This window comes from Lepidochelys olivacea, assembly GCF_965140295.1.
Source record: "Lepidochelys olivacea isolate rLepOli2 genome assembly, chromosome: 8".
Taxonomy (NCBI): domain Eukaryota; kingdom Metazoa; phylum Chordata; order Testudines; family Cheloniidae; genus Lepidochelys; species Lepidochelys olivacea.
The window spans coordinates 43,650,326-43,676,238 of record NC_140418.1 but is presented as its reverse complement, the minus strand read 5'-3'; the positions used below and the strand labels follow the sequence as shown (position 1 = coordinate 43,676,238).

Genomic DNA, 25,913 nt, shown 5'->3' with positions numbered 1-25,913 from the left:
CCACTTCCTTGGCACCCTTTTCCACGATGCAGGTTCTGCTTGGGAATCTCCTTATATGGAGCATCTATAGGGATGCCACTCAAAGAAGGAAAGGTTATGTACTTTGTACAATTACTGGAGTTCTTTGAGATGTGTGTCTCTATGGGTGCTCCACTACCCCCTCCCACCCCCCCACTTCTCTTCTGCCTAGGAGTCTCTTCCTTGGGACTTCTGTGGTTGAGAAGGAACTGGAGTGGTGGCAGGTCCACCCCTCCCTGTATCCACTTTTTTTCCTTTTTAATGTTTCTTTCCCTTTCATCTACTCCTCAGTCCATCTTTTTTCTTTCTGCTTCTGGGAGGGTTGGGCCCTGGAGGAAGGGATCAGTGACCCTGGGGATGAAGCAAAATTGTCCCGGAGCCACAAGGCAGTTGAAGGTCAGGCTAACGGGGATGTGATGCTTACTGCGTACCTGGGCAATGCTGGGCACTTTTGATGATTTAGGAAGGAAGGAGAGGGTCTAGGGGAGTGGGGAATGGCTCTGACCTGCAGTGGAGAGGGGCAAAGAAGCGAAGGAGGTGAGCAGTATAGGGGAGCTAATAAAATGGATATTAGAATCCTTAGGATAAGGTGTGTGCTTGTCCTTAGTGATCAAGAGTGAAGCATTTAAAACTACCAACAACTTATTTCCACTTTCTGGCTCCCACTCTGTGCTTGCTGCCAGTCCTCTCTTCCCTCTCCTCTGCTGCTACTCCCTCTCTCATTCCATTATCAGACACTAGTGCATTTCTACTTCTGCCACATCACCCATCCACTCCCCCAGATTTCCTGACAACCCACTTCCAATGTGATGCAAAACAATCGCCTTCCAAAGAAGCACAGATGTTCAAAAAAGTAACACAGGAGGGCAGCTGAGGGCAGAAGGGGTGTGCGTGCATATTTATATATCATTAAAGGAAAAATATCTGCAGAAACCCTGAGTGCTGCAAGTCAGTTAGTGGTAGCATTATTGTAATACTTGAGCTCTACAGCCTATAGGCAGAGTATTTGTTTGCTACACTGAGTTTCCAAGCATTTGCATAGTGAACTCTGCACTCAAGTTTCACTTTCCCAGTGCCACATCTTGGGACGGGTGCTTTATTTTTTTATGACTTCTGACAGTTTTAGTGTTCAAATATTTCTTCAGATTTTTTTTTAAGCAAGGTGGCCTCTGGCTGCAATTAGTGTCCCATTGAAAGAACTGGCAGCGATATATAACAACACTAAAGCAAATCATTTTACCTTGATCTGAAAATTTCCCCAGGCTGCAATTTGTCACTAATATTGCCTCCAGCTAAACTTCCCCAGACAAGAAAAGAGTTAATAGAGCCACAATTCTCCAGTCATCATCATATTTTAAAGGTAAGCTTCTGTGATTAATTATTACTTAGCACATTTTATTGACCAAGTGTGTAGAGTTCTTGGTCCTTGAAAAATGATGCAGTGGTTCATCACCAACTCCATAAACTGCTGAACTGTGTAGTGATAGTTTCATATAGAGTAAGAAATGAAGCTATCCGTGAAATGCAAGAGTCAGCTTTTGCATCTCAGCAGAATCTCTGTATCAAGCATCTGGACTGATGTGAACAGCTGATTATCCAAGCATGCTTTACTGGCAAAATGACTGAAAATATTTTCCTGTTTATACAGTCTGCAGGAATTACATCTCCTGTTGGTGTCAAGGATTTGTCATTGTTCCTTGTTGTTAACGTTTTTCTCTCCACCTTACAGTAATATTCTGGGCTGAAAGTTGGCATATGAAATAAAAAAAAATCTTGACCATTTGTGCTTATGATTAAACAATTGCCAAAGACAGACATATGGGCAGAGGTGTATTGAAATCCAATATGCTTCTTTGGCCTTATTCTTTTTATGTAACACCCAGCATGATAGAACCTGAGCGTTGTGTCAAAAATTAATACCAGCATACTATAAAAGTCTCCCTCTGAGACAAATTAGTTAAAATCAGTTAACTGTAGAAGATCTGCTGAGATGGTTACTCAAATACCAATGGCAACAATCATATAAGATCTCCGCACCTGGACCCTGGCAGACCACTGGTCTGAGCAAGTTCCATAGGTAGGGGCTTACAAATGAGAAGCACTTGCTTACTGCCAGTGTTGGGCAATGGAAATCTAAGAACTCTGCTAGTCCAACCCAGTACATCTTAACCAAAATGTTGGGTAAGTGATCTCCTAGTAACATAGTTCTCTGGTGCAGGGGCCTGATGAGTTAGCCCTCTGGCTTACAGGCTCTGTGCGGGTGCAGCTGTTGGCCATGTGCTGTAAATCGCAAGATCGGGATTCAAAGACAAGGCACAACACTTAGATGAGACAAACAAGTAGGTCTTGGGTGAGGAGGAGGTAACTAATGAATGGGGAATCTAATGAAATCATTTCTGCTAAGCTTTGTGATTTCCCCATACACCAAGGAAATATCCCTTTTGTGGCTAGCACCATTCCACAAACCAAGCAAGTGTACAAGTCAAGCTAGGGAACTTGTAAATGGAATAATTTAAAAGGCACCATTAATTTCAAATCCAGTCAAGTCCATAAAATGAGCTAGAAGTAGTTTCAGCCCTTGAGCACCCTGCCAATTTCTATAAATGTTTTTCTTGTCCCTGCTGTGTGAAAACCCACAGAAACAGGGAAAACTGACTATACAAGGAAAATGGTAAAACTGACTGTGGATGAAGTATTGTTAAATGCACAGAGGCAATAAACTGAGGAAAAGCTGAGAAATTATTTGTTTTTATCTGATCTCTGCTACATAGGTGCTGTTTGTAGCCACAGAATGTGAACAAATTTCCAGACTGAGCTGTGATTTAAGTTGATGATATCCTTTTAAACTATATGGCAAAGATTTTCTAAAATGAATAGTGATTTTGGGTGCCCAATTAGATGCATCTTTGAAAGGGCCTGATGTTCAGAAGATGGGTGCTTAGCACTGTCTGAAAATCATGCTGCTAAAGTGTCATAGATTCTTATAAGGCCAGAAGGGACCATTGTGATAATCTATTCTGACATCCTGCAGAACACAGGCCATGCGACATGCCTGAATTAATTCCTGTTTGAACTAGAGCAAGTCCTTTAGAAAAACATCACATTTTAATTTAAAAATTGTCAGTGATGAAGAGTCTACCACAATCCTTGGTAAATTGTTCCAATACTTAATAACCCTCTCTGTTGAAATTTTGCAATTTAGTTTTAGTGTGAATTTGTTTAGCTTCAACTTCCAGCCACTGGATCTTGTTATATCTTTGTCTACTGGATTAAAGAGCTATGTAGTGTAGTTGTAGCCATGTCGGTCCCAGGATATTAGAGAGACAAGGTGGGCGAGGTAATACCTTTTACTGGACCAACTTCTGTGGATGGAAGCTTGTCTCTCTCATCAACAGAAATTAGTCCAATAAAAGATATTCCCTCACTCACCAGATTAAAGAGCGGTCTGATATCAGTTTTCTGTTTCCCCATTTAGGTGCTTATGGACTGTGATCAAGACACCTCTAATACTTCTCTTCGTTAAGCTAAATAAATTGAGGTTCTCGAGCCTATCACTATAAGGCAGGCTTTCTAATCCTTTTAATTATTCTTTTGGCTCTTTTCTGAACCCTCTCCAATTTATCAACATCTTTCTTGAAATGTAGACACCAGAAATTAACACGATATTCTAGTAGCTGTCATACCAGTGCCAAATACAGAGATAATGTCTTTCTGCTAGATATTCTCCTATTCGTACATCCAAGCATCATATTAGCCCTTTTGGCTTCAGCATCGCACTGATAGCTCATTTTCAATTGATTGTCTACCATGACCTCCAAATCATTTTCAGGGTCAACACTTCGCAAGACAGAGTTCCCTGTCCTATAGGTATGGTCTGCATGCTTTGTTCCCAAATGTGTAACTTCACATTTGGTCATATTAAAACACAGATTTTTTGATTGCACCAGTCTGCCAAGCAATGCAGATTGCTCTGTATCAGTGATCTATATTGTTTGCCATTCCCCCAATCTGTGTGTCCTCTGCACACCTTTATCAGTGATGTTTTTGTTTTGTTCCTGGTCATTGATAAAAATGTTATAGTGTAGGCCCAAGAACTGATTCCTGCAGGACTCCCCTAGAAATACACCCATTTGAGGATGATTGCCTGTTTACAATTATATTCTGAGACCTATCAATTAGTCAATTTATAATTCATGTTAATTTGTATCATTCCAGTTTCTTAATCAAGTTGGGTGCTAAGTTAAGGCATCCAAAAATCACTAGTTCCTTTGGAAAATTTTAGCCTGTATTCTTTCTTTTCCAGGTACTTTGTGCTACGTATTCAACTTGATCATGTCTATTAAAATTCAAATCCCAACTCCATACATTTCTGCTCCTTGCCTCGTGTGTTAAATATGCACCACAGTATTTAAATTTTACTATAACTGTTGAGAAGGTAATTGATGGCACTGGAGCAAACTTAAGTCAAAATGACGGAAAATAATCTCTTCATGAATCTGTTAATTCCTGTACTAGTCAGTACATTACAGCTCATTGCTTATCCCTGTGGAGGCTGCACTACAGTTTTTATACCCCAAATCCTTCACTTTGTACTTGCTCACTTTAAATTGCAGTTTCTTTCAGTTTAATTTTAAACAGCTGTTTTCTGACCCTTCCACATATATATAATTGTTTTATAAAGATCATCTTTGTCACTTAAGTTCTTAACTGTGGGTTTGCTTCTCTTAGCATGACCAGCTGTCCCGATTTTATAAGGACAGTCCCAATATTCGGGGCTTTGTTTATATAGGTACCTATTATCCCTCCACCTCTTGTCCTGATTTTTCACACTTGCTTCTGGTCACCCTAGATTTTCTGCTCATGAAGATGTAAGAAAGGAGTAACTCTGAAGTCAACAGCATAAAACTGGTAGATGAATGGAGAAGTGGGCCCTTTGCTTCCAGTTGCTGTCCTCTTGAATTTAGTCTGCACCTAGAATTAGACTGTCCATTAAACAAAGCTTTTGTTAATCTAGAAGTAGAACACTTCCATCTGTATTTAGGGACAAAGAAGACGGAGAGGGCCAGCTGAGGATATTTCAAATGGGGCCTTCTCAGAATTTGAAAACCCTTCTTTAGGGGAAACTAAGACTGGAAAAAAAAGAAAAGAAAAATTAACACTTCCTCTGTAAAGCACAGACTGCCCAGTCTTCAGAGCCTGGATATGTCTCTCTTCATCTAAGGTCTCTCAATGTAAGAATGAGACAAGCAGCAAGTGTTCAAATTAGGCTATAATTCTTCTATTTTCCAAGTCGTTATGATTTTCTTTCCAGTTTTATGATGTCTGGAAGCCTAGTACCTGCACAGAGCTCACATAGGAACTTTCTCCTAAAAGCATAAATTCAGCAATCAATGCATAACATGTGGGTTGTTCCTCCTGCTGCTGTTTCTCAAAAGTAGTATACCACTGTTGGTCTTGGAGTAGAACCATTCCTCCCCATGGATCTGTGTCCACAGAGAGAGAGAGAGAGAATCCCTTCCACTGACTTCTTGAAAAATATGCTAATGTTTTTCGTTCATTAGAGGTCCAAAATGGCTTAGCCTGCTAATTCCAAATTTGTTTGGTTTTATTGGCCTTGCTGAAGACTGGTGCCTTTTAGCTTTTTATTTTGTGTCTTTATTGTACATATCTGCAATTCAAGTTGAATACAGCTAAATTTCTCATCAAACAAATAAAAGCACAATAGATCTCCTATCTGCTTACCAATTTCTTGATACTTCTTTAACTTGACCTTCAATTTTGAATTCCTTGGCTTTCAGGTCCTTATACTCACATCTTAACTAGAAAAGGGCCAGAGCCGCAAAGTTCAAGAGTTGCTTGAATCTCAGAGTAAGGTGTGAGATCATCTGTAATCTCATTTGATTTTTCTGTCTGCAGTCATAGGTCTGGTCTACACCACAGACCTATATCGGTATAACTAGATCGTTCAAGGGTTTGAAAAATCCACACCCCTGAGCAATATAGTTATATCGACCTAACCCCCCACATAGACAGTGCTGTGTCGGCGGGAGAGCTTGTCAGGAAGGTGGACTAACTACACCGATGGTAGATCTCTCTCCTGTCAGCATAGAGCACCTTCATTAAAGTGTTATAGTGGCTCAGCACTGATGCAGCATTTTAAGGGTAGAATTGCTCATATCTAAATACATGATGAATCGGTAGAACAGTCACTGATGCTATTCTGATGAGCAGAGAAACACCACTTACTTCTGAAAGTCTGTCTTGTGCTCACATTGAAAATACAGAGGTGATTTTTAAAAATATTTAGGTAGACCAGTATCCAGGAGAACCTTTTTGCCAGGGGTATAGTAGATGAATTATGATCTATTTGCACCAGAAATTAAATACTTATTGCATCAGAGATCTCTGGAACCCAGCCTACCAAGAGGAGGCATTATCCTACAAATTATTAACTATCGATTTATAGAATACCTTTTGCATGCATTGGGATGCTTTGCAGTGTAACAATAACTATCTCAAAAAAGATTAATAGGCAGCACAACACAAAAACAAGTGCAAGTAGGCTTCAAATAACCAGACTAAAATAATGTTTAGAGGCTGCATCATCCGTGATACTACTTACATAAGGACTTAGGAAACTGAGTGCCCACTGTTGGAGTGTCTACCCCATTGGCAGCTGATGTACATTCTCCTTCCTTCATAATGAGCAGTGGTTTCACTCTTGGAAAGCTATGGCTCCCTGTGCAATGCTTCTTGACTGTTTGTTTCCATACCAGAGGAGCTATGCTGCTGTGTGATTCTACCCTCTATACCGCCCTCCAGTGTCAGTGTGTGGCACTGAAACCAGCACAAGTTTTACTTCTAACCCAGACAGCACAGATTTGTGCCAGGATGCTCCAAGCATCTGAAGCTTGTTGAGCAACTGATCCAGCCTCTCCTGTGCTCTTCCAGTCCAGAAAACCTGATCCCTGCAAGAATGTCTTCCATGGGAGGGAGGGGGAGGGAAGATGGTTTGGAGCTGGCACTTCTGCCCTCTGTGTCCTCAGCTGCCAGGTACACTGATTTGTACTCCCCCTCATTAGTGGAAGTGTGTGGAGAGGAGCATGTAGCCCTAATTCTGGGTGTGAGGGAACCCACTGATTTAGCTGCATGGATCTCATGGAAGAGTGTTTCCACCACACAGGCAAAAACTGTCCTCTGTGGATGTAGTGAAGGGCAGGGAAGACAAAACAACAGCAGCTTATATTCTGGATGGTGGTGTGGCCTAACCAAATTCTGCAAATACACAGAAACTGCGTCATTCAGAGATTAATCCATTGAGCTTTGTCAGCAGGAAATGAGGGTGCTTTCCTCTCAGAATCCGGGCCCAAGAATGGTCAGATGATTGTAACTGAGGCACCCGGCTGTATAAGTGGAGGAATGCACAGTCCTGTTAATATTTTCAAAAATTTGGAGTCATTTGTAAAGTAGATGGCATATACAGAATGCATGATAATGTGGGTAGCATACAAGTTTTATTACCATGTTTGGGATGAGCTGTATAATGTGGATGTAGCTTTGCCTTTACACACATGATAGATGTGCTATCTGCATAGTGATCTGACTGATATGAGATGTTATCTGCATGTTTTCCTATTGTAGCATAGTGGATGAAAGGGTGGTTTTGACATAACTACCAGTCTTCAAGTCACCTTTCTTCTCTAGCCCATGTGTACACTGAGATACAAATAGGCATATCTTCCAATTGCAGAGATCTCTCATAGTCAAAGTCAAACTACCAGATGAACTCTCTCTCTGGGCTTGCTTCTGAGTGATGTACCTGAAGTTGCCTTCAAATTTAATACAGGTGGGCAACTCGCAGAAGCTGACTGAGCTATTCAAAGCCACTTTAAGAGATGTGCTAGCCCAGGCTGAGATTTCCAAAACCCATCTGAGATCCAGTCATGCAGTGTGCTCCATCAAACAATGGGAACTGCAGCGTTTGCAGTTCACACCTGTATAGCAAAGGATGAGGGTGCATGTCATCTGTTCCATGTCATGTAAATCATATGACTCTTGGGCTCCTAGGAGGGTGCTGGGGTACTAGTAAATTTAAGGTCAGTTTAGGCTTCTTAAAAAGCTCGTGGCAATCGGGGGAGGTCCCGGACGATTGGAAAAAGGCAAATATAGTGCCCATCTTTAAAAAAGGGAAGAAGGAGAACCCAGAGAACTACAGACTCACCTCAGTCCCTGGAAAAGACATGGAGCAGGTCCTCACGGAAACCATTTTGAAGCAGTTGGAGGAGAGGAAGATGATCAGGAACAGTCAACATGGATTCTCCAAGGGCAAGTCATGCCTGACCAACCTGATTGCCTTCTATGATGAAATATGTGGATATGGGGAAAGCAGTGGCCATGATATATCTTGACTTTAGCAAAGCTTTTGATACGGTCTTCCACAGTATTCTTGCCAGCACCTCTCCATGGATCACCATCTTGTAGTGGTGGAGAGGCTTGCATGTCTCAATGACCCCAAGAGTGATGCTGCCTGGAGTCATGTACTCCCTTAGGATTACCCATGGCAGAACGGTTAAGGGTGAGGTTCCAGACAAAGTGTGATCCAAGAAGTCCCTAACAGCAGAGCAGATGGAGGATAACTGCACAAAGGAGGTGAAACTGTTGCGTAATGTTACAACGGCTGTGAAGGTAGATGAAGGCTGCAGAAAATAGAGGCTCTCCAATCGTCATGGTGCCCATGCCATTGGTTTCAAGTTCTCTATCTGTCAAGGATAGTGTGGTGACTGTTGTGCATCAGTCTCCCCACTTTAAAACAAGTCCCACACAGGCATCTTCCAGTTTTTGGGAAAAATAACTCTGCACAAGTCAAAAGTCCGGTGGTGATTGGCAAGTGGCGACGGGAACAGGACAGTGAAATCCGGAAGTTCCTAGTTACAGACCAACACACAGGTGGTGGGTGTGTGATACAGTCGTCTTCCTCGAGGATTGAGGTGGGTTGAGCATTTCGGCAGCTGCACCCATGACTGAACAGTCCTTTTTAGAATCCACTCTGCTCACCCCACATGGGGCAGGGGTTAGAAAAGGAACCCTGAAAATAGTTTTGCCTCTGTTTTTCCTGGCTGGATGGCTGCAAAGAACAAGCTCGTAAGGTGCCTCTCCAAGGTACCAGTTGGTATCAATGAGCCGTTTGACACTCCGATTGAGGCTCACCAAAAATCAACAGGCAACTGTTGTGAGCGCGTATGCACCAGCACTGGATGCCAGTGAGAATGTAAAGGAAGATTTTTATTCTCAGTTGGAAACCATTTTATCGGAGACCCCTACAGAAGACAAGATCATCCCTCTGGGGGATTTCAGTGCACGTGTGGGACGAGACTCAGACCTGTGGAAGGGAACAATTGGGAAAGAAGGAGTTGGCAAAAGCAATTCAAATGAAATTCTGCTCCTGACCAAGTGTGCTGAACATGAACTTATAACGAACACTCTCTTCTGACAAAAGGAAAGGTTCAAAACATCTTGGAGACGCCCATGGTCAAAGCACTGACATCTCCTCAACTACATTATAGTTCGTGCCCGAGATCATAGTGCCGTACTTCTCACAAGAGCAATGACAAGTGCTGATGACTGTTGGACTGATCATCACCTTCTTTGATCCACAATGAAAATTTAAGATGGCTCCCAAATGGAGGTTGCAAAAGAAGCAGGTCAGGCGCAAGTTGAAGATTCAAGATTTGAAGGATCCTATTAAGCGTGACCACTTCCAAGCAGTCTTAGAAGAAAAGCTCCCCTCAGAGTTTCCAGAAGTAATTGAGGAACACTGGAGCCAGTTGAAAGCAGTAATCATCAGTGCCTGTGAGTAAACCATAGGCTACCAAACCAGAAAACATCAGGATTAGTTTGATGAGAGTGATGCTGAACTTAAGCAGCTCATTAATGAGAAGAGAATGGCATTTTGTGCTTGGCAGAATGACATAAATTGTAAACTAAAGAGAGAAGCCCAAGCCAAGGCGAGGGCGGAAGTCCAACTTAAAACCAGAGAACTCAAGAACAAATGGTGGACTGAGAAAGCACAAGAACTCCAACATCTCGCAGACATCCACAATACATGTGGTTTCTTTAGTGCCACCAAGGCTGTTTATGGGCCAATTTGCCATGGTCTGAATCCTCGTCGCTCCAAGGATGGAACCACACTTCTGAAGGACAATGAAGCCATCAATTCTTGCTGAAAAGAACATTTTGAAGATCTCCTTAACCGTAATTCTATGGTTGCAGATGAAATCCTTGAGCAAATCCCTCTGACCGTTAAGGGATGAGCTCGGAGACCGTCCTAATTTGTATGAGGTACACAATGCCACCAAGCAGATGAAGAACAACAAGGCAGCAGGTCTAGATGGGATCCCTGCTGAAATCTTTAAAGACGGTGGACCAGAGCTAATTCGGCAGCTTTACCTGCTTATCCTTAAATTCTGGATAAAGAAAGAGATACCCAGTAAAATGAGGGGTGCCCTGATTGTCACCCTCTTCAAGAAAGGGGATAAAGCGGATTGTGGAAATTACCGTGTTATCTCCCTCCTAGCCATTGCAGGCAAAGTTCTGGCGCGGATCCTTACAACTCACCTTCTGCCCCTGTCAGAAGAAATTTTACCAGAGTCACAAAGTGGTTTCTGACCATGTTGTGGAACTGTGGATATGATCTTCACAGCACGGCAGCTGTACGAAAAGTGTCGGAAGCAAAACCAACCGCTGTATTTATTGATTTAACTAAAGCCTTTGATTCAGTGAATCGTCGTGCCCTCTGGACTGTACTCGCTAAGATTGGATGTCCTGATAAATACATCAGTGTCCTAAAATTGCTTCATGATAACATGAAAGCGACTGTTCTGAGCAGCATTGGCTCACAGAGTGAACTTTTCAAAGTACAAACAGGAGTAAAACAGGGCTGTATCATTGCTCCAACCATGTTTGTGGTTTTTATCGCCGTCATTCTTTACCTAGTTGCTGGGAAGTTTACAGCTGGCTTTGAAACAGAATGGACGGAAAGCTGTTCAGGCTTAGCAGGCTGAAAGCCAAGGGTAAGATCTCCACAACATCTATTGTAGAACTTCAGGATGCTGATGACAACGCAATCTTTGCCCACCCTCAGAAAGATCTTTAAACTATCTTGAATGTGTTTGTCGATGCTTACACGTGTCTTGGTCTCACTCTTAATATCAAGAAGACTGAAGTGCTCTATCAGCCCTCTCCAAATGAGGTATTACATGCCCCATCTATCAAAATTAATGGAGTGGCACTGGAGAAAGTTGATCATTTCCTTTACCTTGAAAGTCATCTTTCATCCAAGGCAGAAATTCAACATCACCTGAGCTGTGCCAGTGTAGCTTTTTCTAGTTTACGGCGCAGGGTTTTTGAAGATCATGAAATTCGAATGGACACCAAGCTTCTTGTTTATCAAGCCGTTATTCTCCCAACACTGTTGTTTGGGTTCAAAACTTGGACAACCTATAGACATCACTTGAAGGTCCTTGAGAGGCACCATCAACGCTGCGTTTGAAAGATTCTGAAGATCAAATGGGAAGACAAGTGCACCAATATTAGTGTCCTGGAAGAGGCAAAGACCACCAGTATTGAGGCAATGATCATCCATCAGCAATTCCTCTGGATTAGTCACATTGTCCGGATGCCAGATCATTGCCTCCCAAAACAGGTCCTGTTCTCTCAGCTAAAAGAAGGGTACCGTAACGTGAGTAGACAATGGAAGCGTTATAAGGACTTACTGAAGGACAACCTAAGAAAGTGTAATATTGACATTGACGCTTGGAAGACACTTGCCCGGGGTTGTTAAAATTGGAGTGTAGTCCTACGTGATGGTCCCCTGCATTTTGAACTTGCTTGCCGACAAGCTGAAGAGGATAAGAGGCAGAAGGAAGGAGAGACTGGCTTCCAGTCATGGTCAACGGTCTCCTGCTGAGCCTGAAAACATATGCCCTCATTGCAATAGAACTTGTGGTTCAAGGATTGGCTTTATTAGCCACCTAATAAAACTCCCATGGAAGATGATCATACTCAGTAATGAGTGATCACCCATTATTATCATTATCATTATTATTATCTTGCCAGCAAGTTAAAAAAGTATGGATTGGATGAATGGACTATAAGGTGGATAGAAAGCTAGCTAGATTGTTGGGCTCAACGGGTAGTGATCAATGGCTCGATAACTAGTTGGCAGCCGGTATCAAGTGGACATCCACAATACATGTGGTTTCTTTAGTGCTACTACAGAAAGGATGTGGACAAATTGGAGAGAGTCCAGTGGAGGGCAACGAAAATGATCAGGGGGTTGGGGCACATGATTTACAAGGAGAGGCTGAGGGAACTAGGCTTGTTTAGTCTGTAGAAGAGAAGAGTGAAGGGGGATTTGATAGCAGCCTTCAGCTACCTGAAGGGGGATTCCAAAGAGGATGGAGCTTGGCTATTCTCAGTGGTGGCAGATGACAGAACAAGAAGCAATGGTCTCAAGTTGCAGTGGGGGAGGTCTAGGTTGGATATTAGGAAACACTATTTCACTAGGAGGGTGGTGAAGCATTGGAATGGGTTACTTAGGTAGGTGGCGGAATCTCCATCCTTAGAGGTTTTTAAGGCCCGACTTGACAAAGCCCTTGCTGGGATGATTTAATTGCGGTTGCACTAGATGACCTCTTGAGGTCTCTTCCAACCTTAATTTTCTATGATTCTATTGCTTGACAAGTCATTTGTACAAGTGATTTTTTTTTTTTTTAAAACAAGGGCTTACAGAAGAAATTATCAATAAGCATTTGCTTTCAACATCCATTATGGAGTTATTTTGCAACAGGTCTTGGTAACTGGAATTTGGCGTTACTTTGTCTTTCAGTGTAAGTAGTTTGAGGCAGTTACTTTCTGCAGAAAGCTGGGGAAAATAGCAGATCTCTTATGAGACTCCCATTATCCCAGTTTTGCACAAAGAGAGACAATCTTCATATGTTATCTCTAAGTTTCACTTCAATTTCCATTCAAAGCAAAAATTTGCTTTACATAATGTTTCCCTTTGATCGTGAGAGACAGCAAATGCTCCTCCTCCTGGAGATGTTGAAGCCTTTGTTTTATTAGAAAGGAGAAGCACATCGGTCCTTAGCTCAAATGGAGGGCTTTATTCTTCTAGAGTTATTTCTAAATGGATCACTTGCTTTGGGGAGTAGAGGACTAGATTGCTCATTACACATTAAAGCAGAACCTAATATGTGTTGGGGGCAGTAAGAGGAAAGTTGTCTTCTTGAAAGATGCAAAACAGCAGCATATCTAGGCTTTAGTTTCCCCATCTGCAAAATGAGGATAAGAGACTCTTGAAAATCCCAGCCTCAAATGGATGCGGTTAATATTAATTACTTAATGTTGGCAAATGGCTTTGAAGGTACAAAATGCTGTTTGGAGAGAGATGGACATTAGAGCTGTGGGAGGGAGGCCTTGAGAATTTGAATGGTATGACAGGGTAATGGGGTTCCCACTCACCAGTAGCGTGCCACCTCTTGTCTAGATCTGGAAAATCTTGTGGCATCGGATGCCCCCTTCTGCTCTCTGCTTGCTCTCAAACAGCTTCTGATAACTTGGCAGGAACTGTGAAGTTGACAAGAAAGCCGGACAGCTAGAGCTCAGCTACTCCCTGCTCCCCTGGAGATCTGGGTGGCTGGATTCCACTCCTAGCTGGGAGCCAGCCCATTGGCTTTGAACTAAGCTGTGAAATTGAAAAGGCTGCCCAGCTCCCAGTAGGACTGGGTAGGTGGGTGGCCAAAAAGCTGGGGCAGTTTGACCCCACTCCCCGGGGGCGAGAAGTGGCTTCCTCCAGCTCTCAGTGGGGAATGGGGGGGGGAGGGGGGAGTGGGCAGCGTGCCAGGAGCCCGAGATCCTGTGCGGGCAGCCAGGCTCCCAGCAGAACTGAGACACCAGGCTCTTGGCTCCCCACACTGCCCCTCTTAGGTCAGTGGATGCGCTCCTGCTGAGGATGCGCACCACTGACAGAAGGAGGGTAGTGTGGACATGCACCACCGCAGTAATTGCTGTGGTGGCTATAAGTCGACCTACGTTTGTAGTGTAGACATATCCTCAGGTGATGCTAGGTAACCTAACTGGCCTCTCAGGTGTGGGGTGCACATCCCATCACAGCAAGGACTTTGCCTGCTGAGGGCAGGTATGTGTGACTGAAAGCCTCTGCCTGTTAGGACACCAGGAGAGAGCCCATGAGTCTGGATTAGTGGCACCTGGACTCAGAAGTCAACTTTTTGGAAATAGGCTAGCTTTTGTTTGTATATTTTTGCAGTAAAATTTGAACGATATTTTTAGAACATTAGCTTATCATAGAATTAGATAAGATTAGGGTTGGAAGAGACCTCAGGAGTTCATCTAGTCCAATCCCCTGCTCAAAACAGGAACAACCACAACTAAACCATCCCAGCGAGGGCTTTGTCAAGCCGGGTATTAAAAACCTCTAAGGATGGAGATTCCACCTTAGAGATTCCATTTATATTATGCTTCCTTCTAGTCTCTGTGCTGCAATAACCTCATAAACCTGCAATAGCTGTGAAAAGGATAACAGAGTCCTGTCACCCAGAAATAGTCGCAACCATCTCAAGGGATGGAAACTAACATCTTGGACGCTGCCAGTCGCCTGTCACTGAACGTTCCAGTGGGTTTGAATACTATCCCCTAGGTTTAGCTCTGTAATCATCCCATTACTGATTTATGGCATAAGCCGTCTAGTTAACAGTTGTCTCTGACCTGTGGTGAATTAAATGAATGCTTCCCATGTGCTAATTGAGTTGAATAAAACCAGTTAAAACAAGAGCATGAGAAAAGCAGACGCCTTTTGTAGTTTCTTACATCACATGACTAATGGAAGGTTTCTTTAAAAAATACTGCTTGTTCTTTACAATTTCAAGTCCTAACCAGACCTGAAGACTGTAGGATTATGGGAGAACTGGGGAAAATGAAAGCACACGAGCTAAGTGTGTGAGAGCTGAGCAATAGGGAAGGGGTTAGTAGCCAGACTTATTAAGATGCTTTGTTTTTACTTAACTCATATTTAGTTCCACGGATCAACATGTTAGAGAAAGAAAGCCTTTGGTGAAGGCTCAATGCTCTTAGCCTTTCAGTTAAGGTGTGAGAGCTAATAACATACATCCTCTCAAATATCCATAGTTCCTTCAGCCAAACTAGGGAAGATCAAAGCTGACGTGTGATATTTCTAAGTTTTTTTTTTAACAAAAAGAAAAACCCAAATGAACAAAGATTCCCCCTCAACCATCAGCCCCTCTTTAGCTGTCATACTGCAGAAAAAAGGGGCAGAAGTCCAATTCTCTCCCCTTCCTCTTTGCAGGTCACCTTTAACATCCCTGCTAATCCTGAAAATGTTATGCTTTTAAGAAGCACAGGGGATCTTTTTCAGAGGAAAAGGCAATATGCTGCGTTTATTGAAGAAACAACAATTTAGAATATGCATTCAGTCACACCACACACACACGCTGTCCCGCCAGTTGATGTTATAGTTACCAGTCCAGATCAATCTAGTGGCCAGCTAGGCTGATCATGAGTAGGAGGACCTGGGTTCTGTCGTTCGCGACACGATGCTCCGGGGCAGTCTTGGCAGGATGAACCCTGTTTATATAGTGATTTTCCTTCATTGGGACCAGTGAGTTTTGCACCGTCATGCTGTAATCAATTGTTGTTTGACGAGTGCTTGTTTTCTTAAATTGTCCTTTTCATTTTTTATCACAACGATCTCGTCCCCCTCTAAAGATGCCTGTCTCATCTTTAGAGTCGTCAATCTGCCCTCCTCTGACATTTCAATAGGGGCACGTTGCAACCTCCTGGCGCCCTTGCGTCTGTCTCCGGTTCCTCCCTTGTACATCTGGCTCAGCGATGGCCTTCATGCTTATTTCTTTACACATACATTCCTCATTCACACGCAAAACAGATTTAATTTACACAGAACATTTTGAACAGGAATATCAAGTTGCAATGCACAAGAAAACAATCATGGCGTTCTTTTACTTATTTTAAAATGCTAAACCTACAACAAAGTAGTGACCGTAAAAGTCTACTACTGCCTTGAAATCAGCCCAGACTCAGATTCCGGCTGACACATCTTTACCAAATGGCCCATTAGGCCAATCCTTTCTGCTATTCAAAAAGGGTGGCTGGCAGGATATGATGAACTCATACACCAATACATTTAATACATGCTACATTATTATTCTTTATCCTTCATTCTAAATTATACAAACATAAAATCCTGCTATTGCATAACTGGCAGTCACTGACAACAGGAAAGAAGTACACATCAGCCTGTGTTGTTTGCATGAACAGTGTGTAACGTGTTTTGGATCTAGCATTCAGTTATTTGTAGCAAGTATTTTATCATAGTACCTCTCCTCCCCTCATTCTATCAGCTGCAGATTATTTCTGAGGGGTTAAATAGCACAGCAAATAACTCCTGTTTTTGAGTTCTCTCTTAGCCGTTGCAGTACAAAGTAAGTAAAAGACACAAAGCTGTCTGAAAATAGTTATGTCAGCACTAAGTAGATTGAATTAGAGCTCCAGTCTTGATCTTCATCTTTGAAATCATGACAGAAAAATGCTTTTGGAGTTCTTCAAAAACTTGCCTGCGATGCCATAGTGGTATGGACTCATTCATTTTGAATAATGGCCTTTACCTTGATGCCTTTCTTTGTCACAAAGATGGTGAGTGACTTTGGCACTTGCACATAATTTACTTATCTTCTATTTATCTCCTGTTTTCCCATCAATCTTGTTCTAGCTAGGAGAGTTTTAGGAATCTCTTTATTATACTGCTGTATAACTAGCCATTCTTGGGATCTCTGTCTCCAACTTTAAATACTCATCTTAATTTTCCGAAGGGACTGTTAATTTTGTGTGCCCAGCTTGAGCTGCCATACATAGTAGCCTGATTTCTGGAGGGAAGGTGTACAGTAATTTCCACTCCTCTCTAAGATGACTCAAGTTAGGCTACCCCTTTTGAAAATGGAGGCCATTATATACATATACAATCTGAAACTGGGGGAAGAATCTGGTGATATATATTTTCTCCCCCTCTAGGTATACACAATTTTAAAATCATTTGTAAAAACCCTCAGTTCTTGCATTGCCTATAAGTAGGAACTGTGGTAGAGGAGCTCCTTGTGTAACAGGAGCAGTTAGGGAGACAATTTGGCTATACATAACATTTCAGAAAGAATTCCTCTTTGTCAGTTACTATTTGTGGACACTGCAGGAGAAGTGAGTGTTTCTAAATGATTTGGATAAGGAACAGGGAGATGGGCTTGGCATCCTGAGATTCTGAGGTCATTCCGTGCATAGGAGCAGTGTGGAAAAAGGCACAGAGATGGGAGAAGTAGAAATAACTGGATGTCGGTGTTGACATGGTTTCTAGAATGGTGGAGTTGGAGGGGATGCAAAAAGAGACCAGGTCCGAGATGTTGGCTGGGATACAGCTGTGCATGACCTCAAAGAGGAGAGGGATTGAAACTTGGTATGTTGGCCAGACTCAAAGAATAGTGGGGGACATGGTTTGATCCAAATGTGACAGTGACCGACCACTTTAGCAGCAGTGTGTGGAGTGTGGCTGAGCCGTGTTGTTAATTTTGGTATCTAAGAAGTACATGAGGTTTCAGGATCTACATGAGTAAAGACCTTTTTATGTATGAGTTGTATTGTCTTGATCTCTTCAAAATGACATGTCAAGCCACGTTCGTGTATATGGGCTTTATGGTTATTGTATGGCTGGGGAGTGGAATACCTTATGGATGTGAGGAAAAGCTTTTCTTCATTTCCATGCCATATTTGCATAGCTGGGATTTACATTGCTTCCCATTAAATAATGTATAGTGCAATCCCCAGTCATAGCAGCATATAGTCAGAAGGAAGAAATTGCTGGAGTATTGGACACATGACTCCGTTCCTCACTGTGTACCCCATTGCCTTCTGAAAGAAGCATTTATGTTTGCAGTTCAGAATAGGGTGAGATGTATACATCCAGACAAGTTTATATGTATTCTAAATCCTTATATCTTTAGCAAACCAATTTTCTGCATGTAAATGTCAATCTATAAGGTGCACTATGATGAATGTGTACTACGTAAGAAGTGGCACCTGGTATGTGATTGGCTAGCCTTCATTATTCAGACCAAACAGATGTTAAAAATTGCACTTTATATGTTGCACAGATGACTAAATGGGACTTGATTTTCTTTTCTTTTTTCCCCCTCCCCAGTTGTTGCAGTCACTCGAGTCTGAAACCTCTCGATTAGAAGCCTTTCTGGAATGGAAACGACTGGAACCAGTTTATTGGCACTGGATGGTAATGAATCAAACTAAATATTAAGGGTGTAGTTTTCTTACATCTAACAAACAACTGACTGCTCCTCAAACATTCTTCCCATATATGTGGAAAAATGAATGTTGTCAACTACCTGTACAACTTCCTTTTGAAGATGAGGCCAGTTAAATTAAAGGACATAGTAGATCTCCCTCATCATTCTAGCCTCTGTTGTATGACTTACTCAGATAAGTTAAGAAACTGGAGGGAAGAGAAGCTGAATTGCAGGCATCTACAGTTATCACAAATGGAAATGCCTGATCTTTTCTGTTTTCTTAAACATAGCAGTCACACATTTTGTTATAAATTAAATGGATTGTCAGAAGAGAAACAGACTCAAAGACAACTAAATTTGTAAGCAGTTGAAATTTCAGACAACTTCATTTTTCCAGCCAGATAGTGTGTTGAAATCCCCTTGAACTATGTTGAATGATCATCAAAAAATCAGTGTCTTCCTCTGTGCATCTGATGACTTCTATACATCTCACTTCTGTATTAAACTTTCACGCATTTACAGCTGCTGAAAATAATGCTTAAACAGCAATTTAACAAAATGAGTTACAGAATTTGTAGAGGCAGGACCATTAATTGTCAGTGTACCTTATTCTATACAGAGAGTAAAATAAAGGAGTAGAAAATCATCTAACCTGTATTGAAAAGTACTTCAAAACCCACTAGAACGTGTGTGTTGTCAGCAAAGGTGATTGTTTCCATAATAGCGGGTGCTTTATTTATCTCTATTATTGTGCTGCTCTGAAAAGTATCAGCATTAGGATTGGCACAGATCCAGAATCATATAAGCAAGTGTTCAGATCAGGCAAACTGTAACTGCAGTTGCTATGGAGTTTTGATCTACTCACCAGGGGCCTGCTACTGTGAGGTGCTGAGCTGGTTGTGGAGGCTATGAGAACATCATAGGATGGGCTCGGCACCTCGCTGGATGAGGTCCTGAATAAATACTGGCCAATAGTACATCGTTATTTGAAAATCTAACACACTATCATTCCTAATTGGAAATGTGTATTTTCTGTCAGTCTGTGGGATCAATTTCTGTTTTCTTTCCTTTCTGTTTTTGTTGTTCTTGAATGCTGTAGAACATACTAAAGAACCCAGATAAGATGTATTTTGACCCATGTTGTAACTCTATCTAGCAAAATTATCATAAGAACTTTTTGCATTAGAAAAAGGTTATCTGGTTCAGAAAACAAGTGCTTCTACATTTCTTAATTCCACGCTACGGTGGTTTTCATTTGACCCCATCCATTCTCCCCTTAAGAAGCAAGCCACAGTGTCTCTTTGCTTGCATCAGCTACTTTTCCTGATGAATTTTCCCCATATATTTATCACCAGTTGCATGGGATACTTCTATCTGATTTCCTGTTTACTCTTATGTATAGTTTTCTCAACTTTTAGATTACATCCTCTAGTATTTTAAGTCATCATCAGTATAAAAATATATTTCTATCAACTGTATCAATCCCTTTCATATTTTGGAGGCCACCTTTTACCAGTGAGCATAAACTCCGATTCCTTAACCTTTCTTTATCATGTAGATTGTTCCAAGTAGTATAATCTGTGCTGTCAGCCCCTTTCTGTGGAAGTGTGCAGAACTGCACCTATTATCTCTACAGGAGTCTACATACTTTAGAGCTAGGCTAACAGTCTCACTGCCTTGATTTATATTCGGTCCATTTATATTCGGTCTCTTTAGTTCTTTGAGATGATCTCTGCACATTCCCACTCTGGGAATGCGCAGAGATCATCTCCAAGAACTCAAGTTACAGGAGAGTAACCTTCTTTTTCTGATTTCTCCATTTTACTGTGGCTGTGTGTTGAGCTGATGGACTGAGTGGTTCCCTCACAGTAACCTGCAGCTCTTCTGTTCACTGTGAGGAATGGCAATTACATTTAGTTCAGATTCCCTGATCTGCTTCCTTACTCCCAGATTATTTAACATTTTTACAATGAATGGCCTCTTCTCTCCAGTCATCTATGCCAGCCAAGTCTCTTGGATTCTGGCTGTCACATTCCTCTTTCCTTTCTCTGTCTCCAGGCTTTATCTCATCTGCCAACTTGAAGACTTTATTTTCAGAACCCTTAAACTCACAAGCATGGAGGCAGAAGCCGTGTGAGAAAGGCCTGGTGTACACTCCATTCCAACAAAAATATATTCTATTCTCTTGGTCTCTTGCTCTCGTACAGTTTTCTACCCAGCCCCTCACACCTTTCAACTTACCGTTTTAGGTTTATTTATCTTTCTAGTATAACCAGTCATTAACAGATTTATATATTGAGCTCACCAGCATGTTCTATGCATTTGGAGTCCAGAACATCACAGAGACTGTGGTTCCAGTTAATGACTGGAGTGCAGGAAGTAAGTTTCTTCTTGTCCCCATCAGTATCACCTCTGTCTTACCAGTGTCCAGCTTTAGGCAACTGCTCTTAGTCCAGATGCTGTTTTTTGGCCAGGCGCTGAGAAAACTGGAGGGGACAAATGCAAACAGCATGCCAGACAGAACCATCAGCCAGCATGTAATGCTGTGTCAAAGTTCAGAGGGACATCTGCAGAATCTTGGATAAGAGGAAGTCATCCACCTGAACAACCACTGCTGTCTTGGTTTTGTGCCCTGGCCTGAAATGTTTTTGAGAGGGATCTAGGATGCTGGCAACTGGTAGATCAAGTTGAAGTCCGTTCTTTTCCAGCTTCTCAGACAGCTTTTTCAAAAACAGTGGGCAGTGTTTTGTGATATTGCTGGGGTTGCATATTAGTGTCTTAAGTGTTGGCTGGAGTGATAGATTCCCTTCTTCACAGGAGATGTTGACTATCCCTGTTATCAGGAATACTAGATGTTTTCAACCCTTTCATTGGCCAGGACTGGCCTGCATTAGAGTGGCGGGTGGTGGCCTGGACTGTATTTTGACCTCAGGGACATCTTGTTGTCTGAGTGGGATGAATTCTTAGAAATAGGGTGGTGTTGGTCCAGTGCTCATCTTGCTGTACTTGGTGTCCCCAGAGTCTGTCCTGATGCAAGGGATCTTTGAGAAATGGTTTGATAGTTCATTGCAGCAAAGTGAGCATGGCTGAGTTCTGTGACCAGATGGAAGCAGTCTGTGAATTACAGGCCTGTGACAGAAAAGAAGTTGGTCTCTGCATTTTGAATGGTAATGACAAAAGTTTGTAAGATTTCCTTGTGCTGAAGTCTGTGACAGATAGCATTCTGTGTTTGCCTTCATCAATATCTGAGCCTGCTTTCTTCCTGATTTTTCTATGAGAACCATGCAAATCCAAAGAGGAATGTCCTTCCTTTACAGAGCATTGTTAGCAGAAGTCCGAGCCTGGTTGTCATGCTTTACTAATTCTTATGCCCCTTGGCTTCTAAATTCAGTAGAGTTCTCTGCGGAAACATCTGGAATTTGGCAGGGTCCAGATTAGGAATTAGGCAGGATATCCTAAATTGTCATAGTGGGCCTAACAGAAATGTGACTTGATGATTTTCACAAATGGAAATTCACATAAATTTGTGTATAGTCTAAGCAAAGGTTGTACATGTATGAGACATTGAACACGTTCTTGGGTGTCATAAAATAATAATAGAAGGCCTGGAATGGGAAGAGGAGTTGGAAGAGTAGTTCTAATGCAACAAGTATATTTTCTAATAGTTATAGAACACAAGTTTGAGAAGCGCAGTCAGGAAAGTAACTGAAATACTTTCCTTGAGGATTGTATTTTCTAAATGGACAACCTACCTAATTCTCAATTACTGAGGGACAATCTCCACTCATTGATATATTTGCTTTCCACAACCAAATCTCTGCACAACTTTTCATGGCTGATGTATCCGAGTATTCGGATTTTAATATCTAAACTGTATTAAATCTATTCACCTAAAGTTGGGTTATTGCTGTTTATGTACTTTATGTATCATATGACTTTTAAAAACAAACTTTGTATTTGTGGATAATCTAAGGACTATACCCAGATGTACAGACACTCTTTTCTCAACCTATGTATTATATACTTTTTTTAACATTAGCTTTAATAAAAAATTTAAATAGAGACACTAACTTGATCCACTTTGCTCTAATAGAGAAGAACTGAAAGTATGAGACTAATAGGAAATCTTAGTATCAGTCACACGTGGTGAGCAATAGGTTTACAGGATGTAGCCCTCCAAAGGAATTAGGTTCAAAAATGTATATTGTGGGGAATAAAACAAGTTAGTGAGCATGGAGCAATGGGAGGAGGAAGTGTTATTGCTCACAAGTGTGGAAGAAGATTGGAGCATTTAAAAAAGCACTATGGTCAAAGGACAACAGACTAAACTTCCCCAGAAATGGAGAATTCATGGAAAAAGTGACCATTTTAAGGTATGTCTACACTGCAGTTAGACACCTGTGGCTGGCCTGTGCCAGCTGACTCTGGCTCATGGGGCTCAGCCTTAAAGGGCTGTTTAATGGATGTGTAGACATTTGGGCTGGGGCTGAAGTCCAAGCTCTGGGACTCTCCCACCTCACAGGGTCAAGCCCAAACGTCTGCACTTCAGTTGAACACCCCCTTAGCTCAAGCCCACTGGCATGGGCCAGCCATGGGTTTTTAATTGACATACCCTCTTGCTGGGCTGCTCAAAGACGTGAACCTAGAAATGAAACTGTCCTAGAAATGAAGAAAGGGGGCAGGAACTAAATGAGACTGCAGTGTCAGTTAAGGCTTGTAGGGGCAAGAAAAGGACAGCAAAATGTGTTAATGCTACCAAATGTTGACTATCCCTGTTATCAGGAATACTAGATGTTTTCAACCCTTTCATTGGCCAGGACTGGTTTAAGAATGGCTGTTACAAATCTGTCAGTATAAAAATGCTAGAGAGGAACAAGGCTCATTCAGTAGTGAGGGAGATTAAATTAATTAGGTTTCTAAAATAGCTCTGCTACTGAAATGCTTTCTAAAATTCTAGTATGAAAAATAGGGCGTGGGGAGGACTATATAATATGGATAATTAACCATGAGAAATGAGGAGCTGTTGATAAAAAATGTTAAATTTGGGGATGGGGGACGGTAAAAAAAGTAATTCTGTATAAATCGGCATGTCTAGATTACTTAAAATTTGACTGAATAAAGCCTGGCTTAGAATTTTGCCTTAAATATTTAAATACTGAACTCCCAGTCTTAGGGGAAAATAGTAGGGTATGATTGTGTAATTAAATACTGTACCAAACAAATAGGTCTTATTATCACTAAATCAAAGATGGAAATTATGAAAGTTAATTTACCTACTGATTTTATGTACTTGGAAGGAGAAACCTTGAAAACTGTTAATAAATTTAATTATATGGGTAGCATAATTCGTGATACTGGTGACAGCATAGGTGAAGCAAGTGCTGTATTTAAAAAAACTTAACACAGGATGAAAGTCTAATGTGGTTAGCAAAAACACCAAACTTAAAATCTTTAGAAGCTATGTCCTAAACATCCTCCAAGAATGAGTCCTGGAAAAATAAGTCAATCCAGCACAAACTTAATAGCTCTCAATGTATGTGTCGGCTTAGAATATTCAAAGTAAAAGGGACTGATAAAATAAGTAATGAAGAAACACTAGAATGGGCATCATTACCGACAACAATACAAGAAGAGGTGTAATCAGGAAGGCCAAAACACAACTGGCGTTGCAGTTAGCAAGGGATGTGAAGGGTAACAAGAAGGTTTTCTACAGGTATGTTAGCAACAAGAAAAAGGTCAGGGAAAGTGTGGGACCTTAATGAATGGCAGAGGCAACTTAGTGACAGATGATGTGGAAAAAACTGAAGTACTCAATGCTTCTTTGGCGTCGGTCTTCCGAGATAAGTTCAGCTCTCACACTTCTGTCCTGTGCAAGTATGGTGAGGAGGTGAGCAGCCCTCAGTGATGAAAGAACAGGTTAAGGACTATTTAGAAAAGCTGGACATGCACAAGTCCATGGGTCCAGATCTAATGCATCCAAGGGTGCCGAGGAAATTGGCTGATGTGATTGCAGAGCCATTGGCCATTATCTTGAAAACTCATGGCGATTGGGGGAGGTCCTGGACTATTGGAAAAAGGCAAATATAGTGCCCATCTTTAAAAAAGGGAAGAAGGAGAACCCAGAGAACTACAGACTCACCTCAGTCCCTGGAAAAGACATGGAGCAGGTCCTCACGGAAACCATTTTGAAGCAGTTGGAGGAGAGGAAGATGATCAGGAACAGTCAACATGGATTCTCCAAGGGCAAGTCATGCCTGACCAACCTGATTGCCTTCTATGATGTATTAGTGGGAGCATTGCCAGCAGATCAAGGGAAGTGATTATTCCCCTCTGTTCGGCACTGGTGAGGCCACATCTGGAGTATTGCATCCAGTTTTGGGCCCCCCACTACAGAAAGGATGTGGGCAAATTGGAGAGAATCCAGCAGAGGGGCAATGAAAATGATCGGGGGGTTGGGGCACATGACTTACGAGGAGAGGTTGAGGGAACTGGGCTTGTTTGGTCTGCAGAAGAGAAGAGTGAGGGGGGATTTGATAGCATCCTTCAGCTACCTGAAGGGGGGTTCCAAAGAGGATGGAGCTAGGCTGTTCTCAGTGGTGGCAGATGACAGAACAAGGAGCAATGGTCTCAAGTTGCAGTGGGGGAGGTCTAGGTTGGATATTAGGAAATACTATTTCACTAGGAGGGTGGTGAAGCACTGGAATGGGTTACCTAGGGAGGTGGTGGAATCTCCATCCTTAGAGGTTTTTAAGGCCTGACTTGACAAAGCCCTAGCTGGGATGATTTAGTTGGGGTTGTTCCTGCTTTGAGCAGGGGGTTGGACTAGATGACCTCCTGAGGTCTTTTCCAACCCTAATCTTCTGTGATTCTAAGTAGTCTAGAAGAAGAGCTGGACATATTTGGCACATCTTTTAAGGATGCCAGATTATAGGCTACCTAAAAAATCATTTCTTTGGTGACCCCAGTGCAAGAGATGGATAGGCCTCCCTAGAGCAGTGGTGTGTGCAAACTTTTCCAGTCACGCCCTCCCTTATCCTTAAAAGTCTGTCCATGCCTCGCCTCCATTATTGCACAGCCAAGGCTACCTCAGCAGTGCGCTGTTTCTACCTTGCACACAGGCTACATTGCTAGGGCAGGGCCAGTACCTCCTCCCTCAGGTTTTCAGGGTGGGGGAAGGTATGTGTGATGCTCCCTGGGGGTGGAGCCAGTACTGGGAGCAGAGGCTGCTGGGAACGGCAATCAGTGTGTCACATTGACCCACAGGCTGGGTTACCTGCTGAGGTGAGTAAGGGGGGGGTGAAGACTGTACCTCCTCCCTGGCCCCGTGGGGGCTGGCCTGGGCCCCGCTGTACGGGGCTGGCACCAGCCGCCTAGCACTAACGCTCACCCCTGAACATTCCTCTGCACCCCTCTTGGGGTCGCGCTCCATTTTGCCCACCACTGCCCTAGAGCACACTCTGTAGCACATTAATGGCTGAAGCAGCATCATTATGTCTGAAT

At 42.3% G+C, this 25,913-nt stretch overlaps 1 protein-coding gene across 3 annotated transcripts in view; it reads left to right on the top strand.

Annotated features, from left to right (window-relative positions):
* The window catches only part of TEDC1 (tubulin epsilon and delta complex 1), a 188,079-nt gene that overhangs the window by 84,389 nt on the left and 77,777 nt on the right, over nucleotides 1-25,913 (top strand). For all 3 annotated transcript variants that reach the window (XM_084637024.1, XM_084637025.1, XM_084637023.1), the window contains one exon: nucleotides 18,314-18,400. In XM_084637024.1, coding sequence (XP_084493150.1) covers nucleotides 18,314-18,400 — 87 coding nt within the window. The remainder of the gene's footprint in view (nucleotides 1-18,313; nucleotides 18,401-25,913) is intronic.